Here is a 22,043-nt window from a genome sequence, read left to right on the forward strand (position 1 = left end):
TCACTTTTTAATACAGTACTTCAAACAAACCCAGGTTAGGACAGGCTAGTGGGCTTTAGGGAGGCTAGGGGATAGAAGAGGGACTAAATTTTAAATAACACATTAGTGGTTATTTATTACATTGAACCAGAGGTTTAGGTAGTCCTAAATAATAAACATAGCCTGAAGCATCCCTCTCTCTCTAACCAGTTTTCTGGGACTGTTGTGCTCAAGTCCTACTTGCATGCTTCCTATCAGCATCTGGTTGGCCAGTATGAGGACACAATTCTAGACTAGTTGGGCCAATGGCCAATGCAGCAGGGTCTTACATTTTGGGGGCTGCACAGAAAGCCCCTCCAATATATAATTAAAGAGAAGACTCAACATCACAATCACATGCATATCTACTCAGAAGTCCCATTGATTGCAATGGGTCTCCCAAGTAAACAGATTCAGGATTGCAGCTCAAATGTTGTCAACGTCCATGCTATAGTTACAGATAGGTAGCCGTGTTGGTCTGCCATAGTCAAAACAAAAAAAAATCCTTCCAGTAGCACCTTAAAGACCAACTAAGTTAGTTCTTGGTATGAGCTTTCGTGTGCATGCACACTGAAAGCTCATACCAAGAACTAACTTAGTTGGTCTTTAAGGTGCTACTGGAAGGAATTTTTTTTGTTTTGTCCATGCTATATACAGCTAAGCATTCTACTTGCCCTTAATGTGCAGTGAAACCCTATGTATGTTTTTGTTGCTGTTTAGTCGTTTAGTCATGTCTGACTCTTCGTGACCCCATGGACCAGAGCATGCCAGGTACTCCTGTCTTCCACTGCCGCCCGCAGTTTGGTCAAACTCATGCTGGTAGCTTCGAGAACACTGTCCAACCATCTTGTCCTCTGTCGTCCCCTTCTCCTTGTGCCCTCCATCTTTCCCAACATCAGGGTCTTTTCCAGGGAGTCTTCTCTTCTCATGAAGTGGCCAAAGTATTGGAGCCTCAGCTTCAGGATCTGTCCTTCCAATGAGCACTCAGGGCTGATTTCCTTCAGAATGGATAGGTTTGATCTTCTCGCAGTCCATGGGACTCTCAAGAGTCTCCTCAAGCACCATAATTCAAAAACATCAATATAAATTCTTCAGCGATCAGCCTTCTTTATGGTCCAGCTTTCACTTCCATACATCACTCCTGGGAAAACCCTAGCTTTAACTATATGGAGGTAAATTTATTAAGCTAGCTGGGGCCAACTCCAAAATGAGTGTGTAACAATCTTTGCCAGCCTCGTGCCTTCCAGATGCTAACTAGGGCTGGTGGAGTTGCAGTCCAATGCATCTCGAGGGCACAGGTTGGCTAAGACTGATGCGTAGGATTACAGTGCCAATCCAAGCACGTTTAGGCTTCTTGTATGGTTTCCATCAGCAAGACTGTGGTTTCATGCAATTGTTGGCTTATTAACCATACAAGGAAACGGTCCAGGTGTGACACCTGAGTGACATCTAGTTAGTGCTGCTTTCTCTCCCCCTGCCATACTTGCTGGATTTGTGCCTGTGTCCCAGACCATCCAAAGGGACGCGGGTGGCGCTTTGGGTTAAACCACAGAGCCTAGGACTTGCCGATCAGAAGGTTGGCAGTTTGAATCCCTACGATGGGGTGAGCTTCCGTTGCTCGGTCCCTGCTCCTGCCAACCTAGCAGTTTGAAAGCACGTCAAGGTGCAAGTAGATAAATAGGTACTGCTCCGGTGGGAAGGTAAATGACGTTTCCGTGCGCTGCTCTGGTTTGCCAGAAGTGGCTTAGTCATGCTGGCCACATGACCCGGAAGCTGTATGCCTGCTCCCTTGGCCAATAAAGAGAGATGAGTGCTGCAACCCCAGAGTCGGCCACGACTGGACCTAATGGTCAGGGGTCCCTTTACCTTTTACCCAGACCATCATCAAGATAAAATATTGGGGGTGGGCAAGTACGGTAAGCCCTGCCTTGCATAATCGATCACTATTTGGCTGGCAGTGCCCATTCACTTGGAGCAGGGCAGCCTCCTCAAATATTATTGGGGAGTCCCGAAGACCCCCCCCCGGCTCCTAGGAGTTGACTCCTATGTTATCCGAGCCTGTGACGTGCTCCAAAGAAATCCCTTGACACAAAAAGAACCCCCGTCTCTCCTAAGTGCTTCCAAGAGCAGCTCGGCAGTGCAGGGAGGAGCCGAGTCCGCTCCGCGAAGACTCCGGTGCGGGTTTTCTCAGCTGACGCTCGAGTGGGTGGTTTCTTGACTTGGCCCGGCTCCCCGCCCAGTGCGAAGCCAGAGCGAGCGCCGGCTTGGAGAGAGCTCTAGTAGGCTGCTGCGCCGAGTGAGTGGCCGGACGGAGGGGATGGGCAGCTCGTGCTAAGGGCTCAATCCGGACCGCCTTCGCCGCTCGCCATGTAGCGCTGGCCGCGGGCACTCTCCTCTCGCCTGGTCTGGTGGAACTGTTCCCGAGCAGCCCGGCGGGGACCATGCGGAGAGCCCCGGCGCCTGGGCTGCTGGTGCTCCCGCCGCCCTCGCCGCTCCTGCTGCTGCTGGGGCTGCTGGCGCTGGACAGGGGCTGCACGGCGCAGTACTCGAGCGATCTGTGCAGCTGGAAGGGGAGGTAAGAGCTCGCGGGGCGGACGGGGAACCCTCGGCGCCCGGTGGCAACACGGATCAGCCCGGCGCTCCATGTGCGCTGCCAACTGCTCGGTCTTTGTCCGGGCATATCCCCGCACCTAGCCTTTGCTTCCCTGGATGCGCCCCTGCAAGGTTTTTGCCCGGCTTGGGATGCGCCCTTCTCCCTCTCTCCTCAACGCCCGAGCCAATCCTCTTTACTCTCTCGGTGGGCAATTCTTCGTGCCACCTCCGAGGGGGTCGACGCTCCCTTTAAACCGAGCGCGCACCCTCCAGCCCTTCCTCTGCTAAGGGCGCAGAAAGGGCGGGCAGATGCTGTCCTTCCATATCTCTCTGGCCACTTTCATGGGCTCTGCATTTGGAGCTCTTCCTCCCCGCCCCCCGCCTCTGTTTTTACGACCATTTCTTCCCTTTTGCTCTTCGAGAGAACCGGGGCTTGGATCCGGCTTCACCGCGGAGCGAATGCTTGCTTCCTCTTGCAACTTCTGCCCTTATGAATGCAGGGAGTGAGGGGGGGTGTCCCTTAGTTATTCTCCGGGTTTTGTTAAGTAAAGTTTCGCTCCGGGTTGGAGTAACTGGCTGTGGGGGTGGGGGCAAGAGAAGAATTGCAGAGGCGCTTCGTCCCGCGCTGGGCTTACTTGCTCCAGCGGCTCACGGACACATGGATTTGATTGTTGAGAATGGATAAAAGCAACCTCTCCTCCTCCTCCTCTGCTGTTTGCTCTGATTTATTGGAAGCGGGAAGGGGGGGGGAGAGGAGGAGGAGGGGACACTTTGATTAACATTCCAGGAGGGTTCAGGATGAGTATTGCCAAAGCGACGGGCAAAGGCGGGAGTGGGATGGGGGGAGCGGGAGGGCGGCTTGGCTTTTCGCAGACAAAGGTAGAGCGTTTCTCTGGACTGACCACGCAGCGACACCGGCCACATCTGTGCAACCCAACACCCGAATAACACACTCTGCACCTCCTCGCCGCTGACCTTCTGCATTCAAGCGTTCACTTCGCTGTAACACAATAGGCTTGTAAGTCCTCCCTTTTAGGAGGCGAGTTGACAGGGTTGGTGCGGATTGTTCGCGCTTGGCGAAGCTGCAACGCAGAGAGAGCGCGAGCGAGAGTGCTGGCTTCGGTTTTGTTTAAATCCCCTCGGTGGGATTTCGCTGTCTTAACATTCCCGCCCCCGCTTTGGAACGCACCTGATTAGTAGGACAGGTCTCTCCCCCACACTCCCACAAATTCGAACACACTTGATTAATTCAGGGTTGTTGTTTTTTTGTTTCTTTGCCATATTGGGTTGCTTACCTTAAGATTTTTTAATTTTTTTTATGGAGGGGGCGAAATCCTAATTTAGAGGCCTGTTGTGTTTTTTGTTTTTTGTTCTGGGTGGAGTTAGCTCTTCCTCGGAAATCGTAAAAGTGGTGCGTACTTGTGGGTGTTTTTAACATTTGCCCGAACTTCCTCTGGAGTTCACCTGTTGCTGAACAATACTGATCTCTGGAAAGATACTGGTCTGGTCTCTGTTACACCTGTGGCATCACGTCACTCCTGTTCCTTCAGATTTAAATCAGCATCGCTGATGGCAGATTCTTACCCAGTGTTCCATGTCTGCCACAGCTATGCTAATCGTTCTGGTTGTGAAATCTTTTAAAACTGCTTGGCTCCAAAAGCTCCTCGCCCCCCCCTTTAATCCGCTGTAATCATTTTAATGTGTCTTTATGGTTTTCAAAAACCTTTTATAGATCATGACTTTTGAGGGCTAGATTTTTCATTCAGAAACCATGGCTAAATGGAGTGCATTTGTAATCTATATTTGGTTTCTTTGGGACACTTAAAAAACCCTCAAATGGGGTTACCGGTGGAAGAGTTTAAAACTAATACATAAATTGGGTGGCTTTGAGTAATAACTTGACTATTTGGGGGAATAGCTAAAGATCAAAGAGGCGGAAATAAGGTTTTTGTTACATTCTTTTCAGCTGATTCCTGTTGTTTAGGGTGTGAGAGAGAATCCAGGCACCTCTGTTTTCTTTTCTTGGGGACAGGAATCCAGATGGTAATGAATTATCTTGAGTGTCAAGGATTGTCACATGTACATTGGCATTTTTATATATTTTTTGCATTATCTAGAAAGATAATAGCTGAAAATAGTGACATGGGCCACTTGCTATGGGGGGGTGGGGGGTGGAATCAGATAATTGTAATGGCCAATTGACTCGGGGCATAATTTTAACAGTTTCACAGCCACATTTCCTGACCATGTGGTTTGCTGAAATAGGTAGCTTTTTGAACAAAACCCACTAATTCTCAGACTGTGATCCTAAATACATCTGCCTGAAACAGAAGCATTTTCTATCAGCATCAGTGTTGTTTACTACAAAAATAAGTTTTAAGAGCCCTCGGGATTCGCTTCGATTGCCTGTCCCTAAACCCAGCCCTAACAACAAACCTATAACGTGGGATAATAGTGTTTCCAACCTAGATTGGGGTCCTAGAGAGTGGCATGCTTAAAATTGCCTCATAGAGGCAAAACATTTAAGCCCAAGGACTTCCTGATTTCTACTTGGTCTTTCAGCTACCAGCTCATTAATATATTGCTATGCTGATGAATGAAGTCTCTCTTCTAAGCTCGTCAGTGTTCTGAATGCCAGCCACAGGGAATGTGTGTAGCCAACATGACTCACTTTCCTGTCACTTTCCTGTTGTGAGGCTGACCCAGCCATTCTCCTCTTCCCCCCTCCTCACCCCCCCGTCTGTCATCATGTATTTTAGTTTCGTGGAATGACACATTATTGTGCTTGCACAAGCAGAGAACATCTGACGTCTGAAAAATAGGTGGAACTGACCAAAACAGGTGCCTCTGGTCTGAGCCATACTGCCTAGGCTGCAGAGTAGTGTGGGGAGGGCTGTAGCTCAGGGCTAGAGCACTTGTCTTGCATGCAAAGGGTCTCAAATTCAATCCCTGGCATCTCCAGGTAGCAGAGGGAAAGACACCTGTGTGAAACCCTGCAGACTTGCTTCCCAGTCAGTGTGAATACACTAATAGCCTGACTTGATTTAAGGCAGTTTTTTCTTGGAAGGGTAGGGCTTTAACTGCTGCTAGTTTTGATGCATATATGCCACATCCCAGATCACAGTCCAGGTACCAGCAATGAGAGGTCTGTTGCCCCCGTGTATTCTGCTTGAGGGCTTCCCAGAGGCATAAGGCTGGCCCATTTTTGAGAGTCAGGGTACAGGACTAGGCAGACCTATGGTCTGATCCTCTTCCTATGTGCTTATATAGATCTAAGAACATCACACGGGTAACAAATTGAGCTTTTGGCCTTCTGGAATGGACAAGGACTGATGCTGCAGCCTATGCACCTCTCTGTTTACAGGGATGGCTGGTGTGCTGTCCATCAAATGCTTTTTTGGGACTCCAGTTCCCAGCAGCCTCAGCCTGCATGGCCAATGGTAAGGGATGATGGGAGTTGCAGTCCAGCAACATCCGGCAGGCACCACAACAGCTGCCATAGTCAACGGTTACTATTTAATGGATAGCTGCTTTGGCATCCTGGTTCAACTAGAAGGATGAGTTTGGAAGTCGGAATACCAGGTTCAGAATCCTGCTGCGCTTTGACGTTCGCTGGATAGATCACAGGCAAGGTTTTACATTTTCGGCTTAACCAACTTCTACCTCACAGGGTTGTTGTGAGACTTAATAATGCAATCCTTCCCTGTCCAAGGTTGTTATCTGACACTGGAAAAGGTTGTTGGTGTGGTAGGCTGTTTTCAGGGAAGGCTTTGCATCCAGTGCTCCCTAGAGCAGGGGTAGGCAACCTAAGGCCCAGGGGCCGGATGCGGCCCAATCACCTTCTCAATCCGGCCCCGCGGACGGTCCCAAAATCAGCATGTTTTTACATGAGTAGAATGTGTCCTTTTATTTAAAATGCATCTCTGGGTTATTTGTAGGGCATAGAAATTCATTAATTTTTTCTCCAAAAATATAGTCCGGCCCACCACATGGTCTGAGGGACGGTGGACTGGCCCATGGCTGAAAAAGGTTGCTGACCCCTGCCCTAGATATCCCTCTGAGGAGCTCCATTCCTAGGCTCCTCCATTGCACCAGTCTGGAGCTGGCATAGAACAAAGGAAAGGAAGAGCCACTCAGTGGTCATCCTGGCCGAGTGTGAGCCAAAGGTCCTGGGGTGCCTAGCTGCATGTCCAGCTTCTCACTCCTGTCTATTCCAAGTTAGGTTTGCCCTTTAAACTGCTCTTGTGCTGTGAGGTCCTTGAAACAAGGTTTAGCTATATAGTAATGTAATCAATAGGGACGCGGGTGGCGCTGTGGGTTAAAGCCTCAGCGCCTAGGACTTGCCGATCGAAAGGTCGGCGGTTCGAATCCCTGCGGCGGGGTGCGCTCCCGCTGCTCGGTCCCAGCACCTGCCAACCTAGCAGTTCGAAAGCACCTCCGGGTGCAAGTAGATAAATAGGGACCGCTTACCAGCGGGAAGGTAAACGGCGTTTCCGTGTGCGGCTCTGGCTCGCCAGAGCAGCGATGTCACGCTGGCCACGTGACCCGGAAGTGTCTCCGGACAGCGCTGGCCCCTGGCCTCTTAAGTGAGATGGGCGCACAACCCCAGAGTCTGTCAAGACTGGCCCGTACGGGCAGGGGTACCTTTACCTTTACCTTTAATGTAATCAATAAACTGCACCCATTATTAATTAGTGGATTTTGTAAGCAAGCATTTTTTTTAAATAAGCAGCTTGAGGCAATTGATTCCTGGGGGAATTGGGGAAATTCCTTCAACCAGGAAGGCTGTGACCAGCCCTAGTATTCTACATCCCATCTGTATCCTTGTAGTCTGCCCTCATAAGACGTTTGTTACTGCAGAATGTTAGGGCTTTCCCCACATAATCTCCCGTCTGCATTCAGTCTGATTACATTGGAAGAAATAGGTCTCTTTTTGTGTCACCCCAGGCACTGGGAATAGATTGCCCTGTGGCAGCAGATGAGGTTACAGGTACTGCCAACAATCTGTGAAGAGATGTAGTGCATCAGTACCTATACTGTGGTGGCCAATCTCCAATCTCCATAGTTAAAGATCACAAAAGTCCTAAGATGTTTAAATAAAAAATGCCAGACCTACTTTTTTTACTTTATTTCTCTCCACCCTCCACCCCAAGATCTCTGCTTCCATTTTTATTTAGCCAGAAAACAACAGAAGTTAAATTAAATGCATTGTTGTCCTGTCAGGCCTCTTACATATTAGATATTTAATTTAATGTTTCATACCTTTTGGTGATGAATCTTCTGACCACCCCATGCAAAAGATGTACTTTCATCCTGACCAACTCTAGTGAGTGGCAGCTTTAACTAGGTCACGAGTCTTTAGCCAAGGAAATCTATGTGTTTCTTGAAATTGCATTCAGTGTTCTCCATTCCATTAGGAACTTGGCATGTTACCCCTAACTGCTTGTTCTTCCCAATTTTGCCTTACCCCATTTGCGGCTTGTGGGATATAATTGGCCCCAGTGAAAACGTCTACAGTGCACCCACTTTCAACTTTCAGTAGCAAGTAAAGCTTGCAGACATCTCATGCATAAATCCATTGTCCCAATGTCAAGCTTGCGTACTGTGGAAACTTCAAAGCGAAACTCCCATTTTCTTCTCCAATGACTTATATCTTCCTTTCTAGATAACTTTACCCCCGCTGAAGAATGATCACATTTTGGAGCAGGAATAGTATTTTGCTCATATGATGTTGATAACGCAAACTGCTTTTAGGGGGAAATACAGCAACTTCTTCGCTTGATGCAACCACAGTAAAGTCATTACTAAAATGTAGATTATCTGAGGTTTGATGGGTTGCAGAGCCGAGTTAGCATGCTGTCAGCTGCTTTGCCCTTGAGAATGCCAGATGTGCTTGGGTTAAAGGAGTGGGACTTTCATGTATGTTGGATTTTTGAACCGAACACTGTAGCCACTGTAGGTAGTGGCTCCCCTGGCATGACTGTAGCCATACAACATCCCTATGAGTGAGACTGTGACTTCATTTTTGTAAATGTGGGTGATAAGGGCACAACTAGTCAAAATCAGTCAGTTCCTCCTTTTGAGAAGAGGGGTTTGAATCCAGCTCAGTGTAACAATCTGCCCACCACCAGACCACACTGTGGCAAAGAACACTGTCTGCATCTCATGTCCCAGCTGAGTGATGCAGATCTCAAATATATCAAGTGTTTCTTTGTGTTGGTGGGCAAAAGCACAGAGGTCAAGAACCAGCTCCTTCTCCCACAAGCATCTATGCTCTTGATGTGGCTTTCAGGATTATTCAGCAGCATGCGTTTGTAGACAGTATTATGATGATGATTATTAGAATTTGACTTTTTTGGAGCTTCCTCATGTAACCTCTGAACAGAATGTTATACTGACATTCCCAATAATGTCAGCCACTTCGCTCTTAAATGGAAACCATATGTTGGGCTGTGTGCTGCTTCCTATTCCCTCTCCTCCTTCCCAGTAATGTCTCCCACAACTAATTTTAAACACCGGTTGAGCTTAAATATGTATCCTCTTCTTCTCCCCCGCTCTTGCATAGCAGCAAAATCATTTGACTCCTGGGGTTTAACATCACTTATATTCTCTCAGTTGTTTCATCTGCTTTCATAAGTTGCTACACTCCAGCTCCTATGAGCTCCAGTCAGCATGGCCAATGGTCAGAGATGATGGGGTTTGGAGTTCAATAACATCTGGTGGGAACCAAAATTTGGGGAAGGCTGATTTACATAAACATGGGGAGATTTGGGTGGCTGGTGTGAATGCGGTGGAGGACTGAACAAACCTCAGTGTTACCTGTTATCCACAGCTTTTGTGAGCGAGTTGCCTTGTCACTCAACGTCTATTATAAATGTTAATAATTTGAACCTCCCAAAGATGTTGCATGGCCCCAGATAATGGAAATTATTATTGTAACCAAAGGGTAGCCAATGTGTGGTGTCCTATATATGTTGTTAGACTCCCAATTCCCATCAGCCCCAGCCAAGCATGATCAGTGTTCAGGGATGATGGGAGTTGTAGTCTGTGACATCTGAAGGGTACCATGTTGGCTACCCTTGTTGCAACTTTTTCAGTTAAGCACCAGAGTTGAATTCACAACTGAAAGCCTTTTCAAACTTCATGGCCTTGCCGTGTTCCGCAGCCACTATTCAAATCCCCACAACTTATTTATCTGAGCATATACAGTATTCTCTTGAAATAAATGGAGGCGCTCTTACAGTAAACTCTCCATCTTTCCTTTCCTCCCCCAGTGGACTAACACACGAGTCTCACAAAAAAGATGTTGAACAGGTCTACCTCCGCTGCGCCGAAGGATCCATAGACTGGATGTATCCCACAGGAGCGCTGATAGTGAACCTGCGACCCAGTATTGTATCTTCCTCTTCCAAGCATTGGACTGTCTGCATAAAGCCCTTCAAGGACTCCGCAGGAGCAAATATTTATTTGGAAAAAACTGGAGAACTGAAACTGCTGGTCCAAGATGGGGATCACAGCCCCGCCCGAGTGCATTGCTTCAGCTTTGAACAAGGCGGACTCTTTGTCGAGGCCACCCCTCAGCAGGACATTAGCAGGAAGATCACAGGCTTCCAGTATGAACTGATAAACAAGGGGATGGCATCCGATTTGCACATGGTTTCTGGTAAGTTGCTAGGCGATCCATTGCAGTTGCACTGTCCCGGTTCTGAATGCTCAGTGTCTGCTAAAGTGAATGTGAAAATAGTACACTGGGGGGGGGGGTTCTACAGTCCATCAGTTGTCTGGTTACGCAAAGTAGCTGGAAAGAAAGTTATCCTCTTCAGAAATGGTTGTGGTGAAGAAGAGCTCCTAGGAAGAAAGAGTTGCTAATGTTAAGAAATAAACAGATATTTCTTACCTTTCTAGCAGGTCAGTGTTATGCAACTTTGCTTGTTGCTCCTGAAATGAACAGCCTGTGTTCACTGTTTTATTATTTTTTTTTACCTCAAGGTACCAAGTCACAAATTCCCTGCCCTTTTTTAAAAAAAAATATTATTGCCTTCTCTCTACCTCACACCTTGTGTACAAGTATGAATTGTGAGACAGGCCCCAAATCAAAATGATAACATAAATGACTGAAAAGAGAGGCCATGAATTGTAAACTTGGAGCTACTTTGCACATGATAGACTTCCCAGTAGGAAAGTGCATGTACCTCATTGGGATAATCACATCAGCCTGTTGTCCTGCATGTACAGTGGTTCAGTGGCAAGTGATTCAGCCAATTGTTGCTGGACAAAGACTTCCTTCCTCATTCCACTCCTATTGTTCTGCTTCTGTTCCTCCTATTCCTTGACCTAATTACTCTTTTGTTGCAAAGGAGTGGTTCTTCTCCTGGGGCAAGGCCTGCCTTATCACATCTCATAATCTCCTCAATCTCAGTAAAGATGTACAGTTGATATGATGCATCTTGCCATGTGGTGTAATTTAGCGGTGCCTCTGTGCCTTTAGCCCAAACAGGCCTTAGGGACCTACTACTTAGGTTTTCAGCCAGATATTTATATGGTGGCAGTGCTGCTGTTGTGACCCACCACAGAGCAGGCCATGGCCCAGTACTGAGTTTTGACCCACCATTTTTACACTAACATATAAAAAAACCCATTTGTTTCAAAAGTTTGTATCTTCGTGTGTTCTATTCCCTCCATCCTCAAAACTGCATTGAATAAAGAATGCATGGCCTAAAGAATATGCACTGAGTTATTAACAGCATCCTAGGGGGCACAGATACCTTTTGTATCAAACGGGGAAAGGCCAGGGTGCTGCTGGGTACTGCCACCAGTTTTCAGACAAATTCATGAGTGGGCAGTTTTTCAGGCACCTGGCTTGGGCTGGTTGTGGTCTTGAAATTTCACATCATATTAGGTCAGTTCCTATCCTTTGATTCTGATGAGGCATGATACAAATGTTTTGTGGCTACTGAAGCACCACTTAATAACCTGCATTTCAAAGTCAGTTTTACACACACAACTTTTGAGTCCAGCTCCTATCTGTGCTTCAGGCATTCTTTTTGGGTTTTTTTTTTCTTACTGAGTGGAAATTTTTGGTTCTGCAAAGTAATGTTGGCTGTCTGTCAATTCAAAATGTGTAGACTGCAGACATCTGTTTTTTTGGGTGACCTTGCACGTGTAACTCTACTTTGGCTGCAACAGCTGCTGCAATTCTCCACAGCAGCTGATAGGTGGCGCATTTGGCATTGCAACTGACTATTGGAGATTTTGCTCTCAATTATGAATTTTTTTTTTTTTTTTGCTTTCTGAGATATTTTAAAGTTGGATATTTTGGAATCTTAAAATGTTTCTAGAGACTACATTGCAACAAAATCTGTTGCAGTGCATTCCTACTTCCGTGCAGTATTAAGTCCCACTTAATTTATTGGGACTTGAGGTATAAGATAGTAATTTTAGCATATGATTGCCTATATTCTAGCAAACCACCTGCTGATGATTTCTGTAGATTCAGCTATAAATTTATAAGCCCTTTTGCACCCAGTTCTTCCCCACTGAAACTAGGGAGAAATGAACCACACTCCATTGTTTAGTGTTGCATCTGAGCCAGGGACCATTGTTTATTCTATTCCAGACAAACCATAATGATAAGCCAAGAACAAGCTTCAGTTCCAATGCAATGCTAAGCCAGGGATGGTGGTTTCTTTCTCCCAAATGTGAGCAGGAGGAATAAAGCAAGTGTGATCACCTCGGCTCATGGGAGGTAAGCCATAGTTCGTGGTTTACTGTGGTACACAAAGAAAGGCTGTCTCATGTTTCAGTTACAGATAGGTAGCCATGTTGGTCTGCCATAGTCAAAACAAAAAAATTTCCTTCCAGTAGCACCTTAAAGACCAACTAAGTCAGTTCTTGGTATGAGCTTTCGTGTGCATGGTGTATCTGAAGAAGTGTGCATGCACACGAAAGCTCATACCAAGAACTGACTTAGTTGGTCTTTAAGGTGCTACTGGAAGGAAATTTTTTTGTTTTGTCTCATGTTTGGTAGCTAGGACCCATCAGTTAAGTTCTAGTGATTTCTGTCTTCTTTTTTTACACCACATTTACAACACATTCTTATGCATTTCAGGTGCAAATCCCACTGAGTTCAATGGAACTTGCTTCCAGGGATCATGTGTAGTATTGACTAATGGGAGGTGGTAGAGTTCAAGAAAGGTGTGAATTGATCCTAGCTTGAGAGATAATAGTTTTGAAGGGCTAAAAGAAGGCAGCTGTGAAGTTTATGCTTAATGAGGTTTCATATAAATTGAACTTATTTCCCCCTCCCTGCAGTCATGTACTCTCATCAGCTAAATGACTACTTGCCTCTCTTCCTGCACCCGCATGATATTACTGAACCCTGCCCTTAATTTTTTTTCTGCTCCTTTTCCTAACCTAGCTGTCATCAAAGCACCCGAGTCATCATATTAATACTTTAATGACCTGTTGTGCCCCCAGAATTATGACATTGCAGAGTGCATCAGCACATAAGCAGTGCTTGGCAGAGTGCCATGGTTTTAATTAGTAGATCCAGCATTTTATTAGTTTACACTCCTACATTCTCAATCTGGGCTTTGCAAATAACGCCATGAAAACTAGACTTCCCCAAGCAAGCTTCTTGAAGCAGGGAACAAACACTGTGTTGTAAACCATGTTCTGTTGGTTTAGCCATATTCCTATGGCACATACCCATTTATGTTCTGTGTTTTTTGGGAGTTTCATTCAAAGACATGCTATACAGTGGACTTTGTTGTCATTTGATGTTAAATCCCAGGGCATAGGATTGGCAGAAGCCATGGCAGGTGATCTCCATTGTGTATGCACTTGACTTGGGTTCCCTCCACTCCATAAGTGAGCTTGAAATATTTTCTGAAATGAGCAAAGATTGGGAATTACCTTTTTAATGAATAGCAACATGTGAGTTGTGTCTGCTGCTAGTTTCAGTGGCTGAAAGTGAATTACTGGTCCACTGATGTATGCTGACCTAAGGCTGGAGTTATGTAAATAGGAAGGAGTAATTAGGCAGCATTTCTATATATGTGCCAAAAAGAGTGTGTCTGATGCTCATGCCACCCCCTCCTGTAAGCACAAAACCACAAAGTTCACATAGGACTGTGGTGCTGAAAGTGAACTATATAACATCATCCAGGAGATACTGGTTTCACACACAGTGCTAAACCATGGCTTAGTGCTATGAGCAAGCCCTACACAGCAGCTTAATTCTGACTTGCTATGGTCTATGAAGCCACAGCCTATGTCTTGGTGCTATGTGCAAACCTAGCAACCTTTCCCAACCGTGACATGCTTAACACCTGCACGATCACCACCAGGTGCTCACTAAACTACCAAAGCACAAGAGCAGGCAAAGAACAAGCCACCATCTGTGGGACAAATTGTTAAAGCATTCTTTTTTTAAAAAAAGAACGAACAAACAAACAAACAAACAAACAAACAATGGCTTAGCCTTATGTGTGAACCAGGCCACTGTGTGATGTGTAGGATCTAAGGGCAGAGCTACACGTTACAAATAACTTGCATTTTCTCTCTGTAACATCTTTTTGCCTGCTTTCCTTGCATCAATATGCTACACATTTTCATGCCCTCATCTTTGGGAACCAGTGATGTATTTTTTGTGTGTGGGTGGGGGCATAATGATGAATCAGGACATGGGGTAATTTGCAATAGAAATTCAACATGGGGCTTCTGAGTGTGTGTGAGAAAACAGCTACTTCTCCTAAGAAGAGGACAAAGTAGTGAGTAACTTTCTTTGAAATCTTCTGAGATCAGCTTGAAAGCTATATAGCCAGTGGCACTACCAACTGAGAGGAAAACTAATAAAATTAGAGACAGCCCCCTCCCTCCCTTTCCACTCTGTCTCACTCTCTCATATAAATCTGGAATGGGAACTTTACTAAAGCACTTGAGAATAAACAAAGAAGGTTTGGGGCTGAGGCTCGCTCAAAGGTAACCACTAAATGCGCACACAAAAATACAGTGCTGCCTCAAATCTTTCTTTCTTTTTTTTTAATGAAAGGAAGGAAAGTTGGGGTCCCTCACTGAGCTTGAATAATCTTTCTTTGCAGCTGTTCATCTAGGATTCCAATCCCCTTACTCATGTTGAAAAGCACTTTACTCCATGAGAGTTTGCTCTGTATATTCAAAGTGCTTTTTAAACTCCAAGCTCCTTAGTTTTCACTGGAAAACTGCTTCCCTGTGCCTTAGCCAAGATCTGCAAACTTAATTTACTGGAATTCAGAAATATAAGCCCCTGTTACCTTCAGGGGTTGTTCTGCATTAGGCCAAGTCAAACTTTAACAAACATTTCCTCTATCTTGATGGGATCTACTTCTTGTAAGGCAGGTCTGCCGGTTTATGGCTTTGCTATATTTTAATGTCCGGTAGCGAGTTGAAAACATTTATAAATGCCCACATTGAAATGCCGCTCAAGTTAAGTGCGAACAGTAACCAGCTTATTTTCCAAAGGTTAATGTTTGAGGAATATAGCTCTTGAAAAGCCTTTTCTCTGGTATGAGGCAAAAGTGTGGGTGGGTGAGTGGGAAAAAGAGATGAAGGATGGATGTGTACAGGTGACACACACACACACCTCAACAGTTGCACATGATGACATTTGGGACAGATTCTGGAAGGGCACAATCCCCAAGCAGGTGAGGAATGTCACAGAATGCCTGATAAGATACAGAAATTAGGAAGCTGCCTTAAATGCAGTCGGGCCACTGCCCAACTAGCTTAGCACACTGACTGTAGCAGCTCTCCGTGGTTTCAGACCAGGGTTTTCGCCATCTCTACCTGGGGATGTCATGGATTGAACCAGAGACCTTCTGAATGCAACGCACTCTGCTGAGCTATAGCTCTTATCCAAGGACATGCATTGATTTGAATTCAGGGTCTCTCTTGACCCTGTGATCCACACCAATGTATGGTTGCGGGAGAACCATGGTGTCCTGACTGTAAAAATGAAGCTTCCTCTCTTTTAACTGTGGTTAACCCTGGGGGAGATGTAACCATGGGTTAATATGCAGAACAGAATGAAGGGAGGAATTTGCTTGTGGGGGGAGGGGGTGGTGGAGAGCACACAGCCTGATTCCAAGGTATGAACCATGGTCAGTGGAACAGCATAAACACATCTATGTGAGCTTAGTATCTCTCGTGTTCCAAATATAGCACCAAAACCAAGAAAAGCACAGGGGACTGTGTAAGCTTTGAAATTTCTCCCTCCCCTCTCATCGTGTGGAAAGATTCTTTGGGGTAGAATGTATGGTCTGAGTAGGCCTAAGGTGGCAATAAAGTCACTTCTACGCCTTGCAATCCTGTCAATTAATAAAAGCTTATTCCCACCCCCCACCTTTCCTCTCAGACACGGCTTCTCTTTCAAATGTCAAGTAGGCATTCGACTGAATCTTGTTTAATGATTCACCCCCACCTACCCTGTTCTTTTGGGCTTAAATTTTGTTGGCAGGAGAGGAAAGGGCGGAAGGATGTGTGAGCAAAAGAGAGTCACTTGCTGTAGCTTATTTGAGGCTGCACAGGCCCCTGGAACCTGCTTTGCAGAGTTTTGCCTGCCAAAAGGCTCATAATGACCTTTTCACAAAAAAGGCTATGTTTTCAGAGCCAAAGCAAGGTTACACCCAAAAGCAGTGGCTGGGAGGAGAGAGAGAGAGAGAGAGAGAGAGAGAGAGAGAGAAAGAAAAAAAGAGAGAGAGGGGAGCCCTCCCACCCTAACAGTGACGCATCCCATTCTGGAGAGGCCAAACAGGTTATTTAAAATTAATAAATGAGCCCTTTTTTCTTATTCTAATCCTTCAGACATACATGCATTTTAAAAAAGGTCAGCAGGTTCTGCAGGTACTCGGAGTAATATGATGCAGATTACTGGAAACACAAGCTTGTATCCTTGTTTTTAGCCAGCTAACATCAATTTTTAGCCAGCTAACATCATACTTGCATCTTTCTCTTGCAGTGCCCTTTAAAAAAAAAACCAAAACCAAAACTGATTAGGTGAGACATGTACAGGTACTTGTCTAAGTACTACAGCCTTTCCCAGCCCAGTATCCTGCATAGGTTTTGAACAGTTCCCAATAATATATCTGCATGGGGTTTCGGCTGCGCATCCCCTGTTGATGTCAGGGCACCTGCCTGTATTCAGAATTTAGTATTTGGATCTCATCCCCTTGAAGCTCTGGGATTGTTTCTGGATGAAAGCCCACTGTGTAAGGCTGATTCATGCTTGTGGTTACCCTGAGCAGCAGTATGGCTTGCTACCAAGTTTCACCTGCGGGATGAATAATGCAACAATTCACAGGCAACTGGCATTACAACACCCTCCCCCCCCCCAAAAAAAAACCACCCTGAAACTTCAAGCCACCTTAATGAGGAGCAAATGAACTCTGAAGCTCCTCGCTGGATTTCTCAAAAGTGTGGTCACTTTTGCTGATGTAGTTTTAATAGGAGACAGAGAAAATATGAGGCTGCTGTCCCATAGGAAGGCATGAGCTTTGCAGAGTTCAGTGGCCCTTGGGTCTGAGTACTCACATATAGGATCAAAGTGTTGAAGAAGCAGGTTCCTAGCACTTGATGGCAGAGATTAGTTTAACTGTGTGTGCCTTCTTGAATTCAAGGAGCACCAAGCAGAACGACCAGAGGGTGGGACTTCTGTGCTCTGCATGACTCTTCATCCCATTCCAGCGCTTTAGCAGAAACAGAATAAATGTGGCACGATAAGGATATTTTATTTAGGTTGCAGAATTTGGATTACCTTGCATCAGAATTTGGGGGTTTGGGGGCACAGTGTACACCAAAGGCAGTCTGAAATGATTACATAAGGCAACTTTTTGGGTTCAAGGGTGACTTCTCTGAAGTTTTGCTGTAATACAAAAAACAACATTTTTATTATTTGAGACCAAAAGAAAAACGAAGGAAGAGCTAGATCTCTCTCTCTCTCTCTCTCTCTCTCTCTCTCTCTCTCTCTCTCTCCCTCTCCCCGCACCTGTGTGTGTATGGTGAAAGCCTATTTTGAGGTAGTTCTCATTCATTTCAGTGAGACTTGGCCCAGGAGAACAGCTTCGTGGACTGCATTTTCCCTTTTAGTCAGCAGCCGCTGTGGCACGTTCCACGCTTCAGCTAAAGCCTTGTCTGCGTATGCAATTCCAGATGTTGCTATACTTTTGCCCAACATTCCGCGAAAAAAGTCTGAAATGAACCAAAATCCATGCCTCCTCCACACTTCCAGCCTCTTTCAGAAACCGCTCGTAAAAGATTGCTTAGGTTATTTTGAAAGGCTTCCTTAAACTTTGATCTTCTTTCACTAACTTGCTTTCCAAGTTTAACTTTAACCAGCTCCTAGTCATTTAATTCAATTCCACTCCGATCTGGATTCCATATGGGGCTGAGACACTTTCCTGGCAGGGCTCCAGCTTGGGTTAATATATACCAGGGCTTAGTTTTATTGTCCTGATACCAGAGGGCAAGGGAAAGTTATTTTTGTGCTCAGCAAAATAGCAGATAAGAACTTACAAGTATAAAAGGGCAGGAAACTTGTGGTGTGCCCACAAGCCGCCCCCCTCCTTCTAACTAAATGGAACAAGATAATTCTAAGATCTTCCCTTTTGTCCATAGCAAAAGGACATACAATGCAGAGTATAGAAGATCCAAATTTCTGAAAGAGAGATCGGTTGAGCCAGGGAGTGATGGTTTGGGACCAGGTTTTGGTGTGTTCACAGCACTATCAGTAAAGATGATCTTTCAGTGACTTCTGATGTCAGGGCAAGCTTTAGTTTCCTATTACTTCTAAACTGGCTGAACTGTATCCAAACCTCTCAACCAGGTTGTATTTAACAGCATGGTCCAAAGGGAGGTCTGTAATCCTGCACAGAGTTTTTGATTGCAGGGAAGTTTTGGGAACCTTTGTATACGCTCCCTGCATCATGGATGGGTCAGAGATGGAAAAGGCAGGGCTGATGTGCATATGGTGACTTGTTCAGAGCCACAAAGCCGAGACAGGTTTTTGGTTTGAACCCATGTCTCCCTGGCCCAAGGTTTGCCTTCCTGCTTTTTCCACATTACACAAAGCATTTTCCCTTAGGAAGGGTCAAAAGAAACTAAAGCAGTCCATTCTTTAGGACACAGACCAAGCCCTGCTGCACATGGGGTTCCGGACTTGAATTTTCTAAAAAAGAAAAACAGGTTAACCTGTAAATACGTTTAATGAAATACCATAGTCCCAGCGGGCAAAGTCAGTCGAAGGATGCAGGGATCGTTTTATATGGTGAACGTTCAAAATGAGATGAATTTTTGTTTTTCTTAGCTTTTTTTACCTTTTTATGACAATAAGCCACAAGCCTTAACAGGAATGAAAGAGAATTTGAGATTAATAACTTTGTCAAATCCAAAAGAACCATTGAGAGCGCTTAAGCCTTGTGAATATATTATGTTTACTTCAGGCCCCAGTAGTAGTGGCAAACCCCAGGATCCCCACAGTGAAACCTTAAGCTTTCCTCAGGTGTGTGTTGCTCTGGTTTTTAGTGGACTTGTGCCAGAGACCAGCAGACATTGAACCCGTTCACCCATTAAATCTTACATTTGAGTGTGCTGATATCAAGCTTCTGTATGACTCTGGTCTAACGCAATTACTTGTCCATTGAAATAGTGAACTTGTTGAAGTGTTAGGGCAAGGTTGGTGCATTTTTATGATAGGAGGCAAAGGGGCATTTCACAGAAACAGTGAGAGAATCTGGGACTTCTGGGTCACATCAAGAATGGTGTCGGTGGGATGTCCATTTTTTCAGTGTGGTGACATAGGAGAGATCATCTCCTTAGGTAACATGGTACTCCTCAAATGTTGCTGGACTGTAATTCCTATCATCCATGATGGTTGGTCATGCTGGCTGGGCATGATAGGAGCTGGAGTGGTTTGTTTGGGGAGAAGCACTTTAGATTTTTGTAGCACTAGAACTATTCAGGAAGCATCTCTCCCCCTCCCCCATTTTTGCATACTAGAGCTTCATTTTGTTTTGGAGTTGTGGCTTTTTGGCCCTTGAGTGCACCCTACCTAAAACAATTCCCAGCTGTTCATAGTTTTCCCCATCATCTAACATTTCCATTCCAGTCAGATTTGATCATAATTGTTGTCAACCTTGGAGAAAATTGGACTCTCTGAACCCACATATAATTACAGAAGAGCCACTAGTGTTGGAACAGATTTCCTTCCATAATGAATATAATCAAACTCTGACCACTGGTACTCAAACAGCTGCCAATAGTTGAGCAACCAGTTTGCCCTTGTCTCGATTTTGGATTGAAATAGTCGCTACGTGTTGATTTAAATGGGCGTAAGTTTATGATCTTGCACCCAGCAATGGAAGTGTACATTGCTTTGATTTTTAATGAGGTTAGTACATATGTACCTAGGTGCAGGATCTCTGCCTTAACTTTCTGAATGGGAACGATAGAACTTTGGAACCACTTACGATTCCTCATTATAAGTTTCCAGTGTGTCTATTCCTCCCTGACATTCCCTATAATTTACACAGCTTTTTCTTATAAACATTGTGAGAGAAGCTAGTTCGTTTTGTTCAGCAGCTGGATGTTATTCTCAGTTCTGCAATTATGGCATAGTCAAGTTTATGGATGGAATGAAGATGGTGATGGGTCAAGAGAAACACAATCTTAAGTTCAGTGTGCCTTTAAAAAACCTTGTTTTTGTCAAATCCCAGAAGAAAACAAAAGTTCTCTTCTACTGCTTTCATAGCTTTTCATTAATATCAGAAGCTGATTATTGTTGGAGAGAATAACAGAATTACAGAGTTGGGGGGGGGCATCAAATGGCATCTACTCCAACCCTCTATCACTGCAGAAAGCCCACTACTCCTGCATCTCATTCAGACTCAGTTTAAAACATCTGAGAAGGGCTGAAATGTGTTGTGTCTGTTTGGCAGTCTGACCCACTATTCATGCCATCAAGAGGTTTGCCCTTAACCATTTGCAATCTAAATACTTACTCCCCCCCCCCCCGCCCCCGTAATTCAAACCTATTGATTCAGATTCTACCCTTTGGAGCAACAGGAAAATAAAATTGGCATGTGACAGCCTCTTAATAGTCTCATTTGCAGACTAAATGTGCCTGACTCCAGCTTTTCATCCTAGAGCTTAGGCCAGATCCACACCATACATTTAAAGCACATTATTTCCCTGAAAGAATTCTGGCAACAGTAGTTTCCACCTCATAGAGATATCATTCCCCAGCATCCTTAACAAACTGCAGTTCCCAGGATTCTTAGGGTGTTGAATGTGGCTTAAATGTAGGGTGTGGATCAGTCTCAAGGCCCCTGACCATCTTTGCTGCTTCCTTAGTTACATTCCATTTTGCTGGTATCTACCCTTTTGGCAGTGCCTTGGAGCAAAATGTTTAAAGGCAGTGGTCCCAGGGCAGGTGTTAGCTGTGGGGCTCCAGCAGCTTTCTGAAGATGCTGGGTCTTAACACTGGGCCTAGAGAAGAAAGTGGGCTTGGTGCATTTTGTTATTTTTGTTCTTTTAAGGTTTGGTGCATCCTTTGCTGGGTAATCACGAAATAACCTGTCTTAAAAGAACTGTCACACAAATTACTGGCCCCACTCTTCCTTGTGCTAATATTAGGAACACAAAAACCCAATAGTATACATTGCACTTCTCACTCTGGAGGAGCTCTAATGGCAAACCTACCTCCAGGCAGTAGCTGGAGGTGAATGACTGCCGGCAAGAGAGGCTAGACCATGGGGTAACTGAAATCTGCATATTGTGTAATGTAGATGATGAGAATTCCTCAGTAAGACATGTTAACCTCAGGGGGAAAGCTGCAAGAAATAATGTAGACTTTTGATCACCTTGCCCTGACCCAAGAGTTTTCATGTCCATTTCTTCCTGTTGCAGAGAAGTACTGTAATTGAAGGAAATAAATGTTCTACAGTGTTAGTTAGGGATGCGGGTGGTGCTAGGACTTGCCGATCGTATGGTCGGCGGTTCGAATCCCCGCGGTGGGGTGAGCTCCTGTCTTTCGGTCCCAGCTCCTGCCCACCTAGCAGTTCGAAAGCACCCCTAAGTGCAAGTAAATAAATAAATAGGTACCGCTTTATAGCGGTAAGGTAAACGGCGTTTCCGTTTGCTGCCCTGGTGCTGGTTTGCCAGAGCAGCTTCATCACACTGGCCATGTGACCCGGAAGTGTCTCTGGACAGCGCTGGCCCCCAGCCTCTTAAGTGAGATGGGCGCACAACCCTAGAGTCGGACACGACTGGCCCGTACGGGCAGGGGTACCTTTACCTTTACCTTTTACGGTGTTAGTTGGCTTGCAATAAAGCCTATTGCCATGGTTTCAGCAGAAACCAAGAAGTCACTTGGCTAAAGGCACCTGGGCCTACACTGCAGT

General features: G+C 45.3%; 1 protein-coding gene across 1 annotated transcript in view; it reads left to right on the plus strand.

The window, feature by feature from the left end:
- Window positions 1–2,126: 2,126 nt before the first annotated feature.
- The window catches only part of METRNL (meteorin like, glial cell differentiation regulator), a 29,053-nt gene continuing 9,136 nt past the window's right edge, over window positions 2,127–22,043 (plus strand). Inside the window, exons 1-2 of the mRNA XM_083725944.1 lie at window positions 2,127–2,593; window positions 9,885–10,273. Of these exons, the coding sequence (XP_083582070.1) occupies window positions 2,460–2,593; window positions 9,885–10,273 (523 nt within the window). The 5' untranslated portion in view covers window positions 2,127–2,459. The remainder of the gene's footprint in view (window positions 2,594–9,884; window positions 10,274–22,043) is intronic.

The sequence above is a fragment of the Podarcis gaigeae genome (genome assembly GCF_964106915.1).
Source record: "Podarcis gaigeae genome assembly, chromosome: 2".
Classification (NCBI taxonomy): Eukaryota; Metazoa; Chordata; class Lepidosauria; order Squamata; family Lacertidae; genus Podarcis; species Podarcis gaigeae.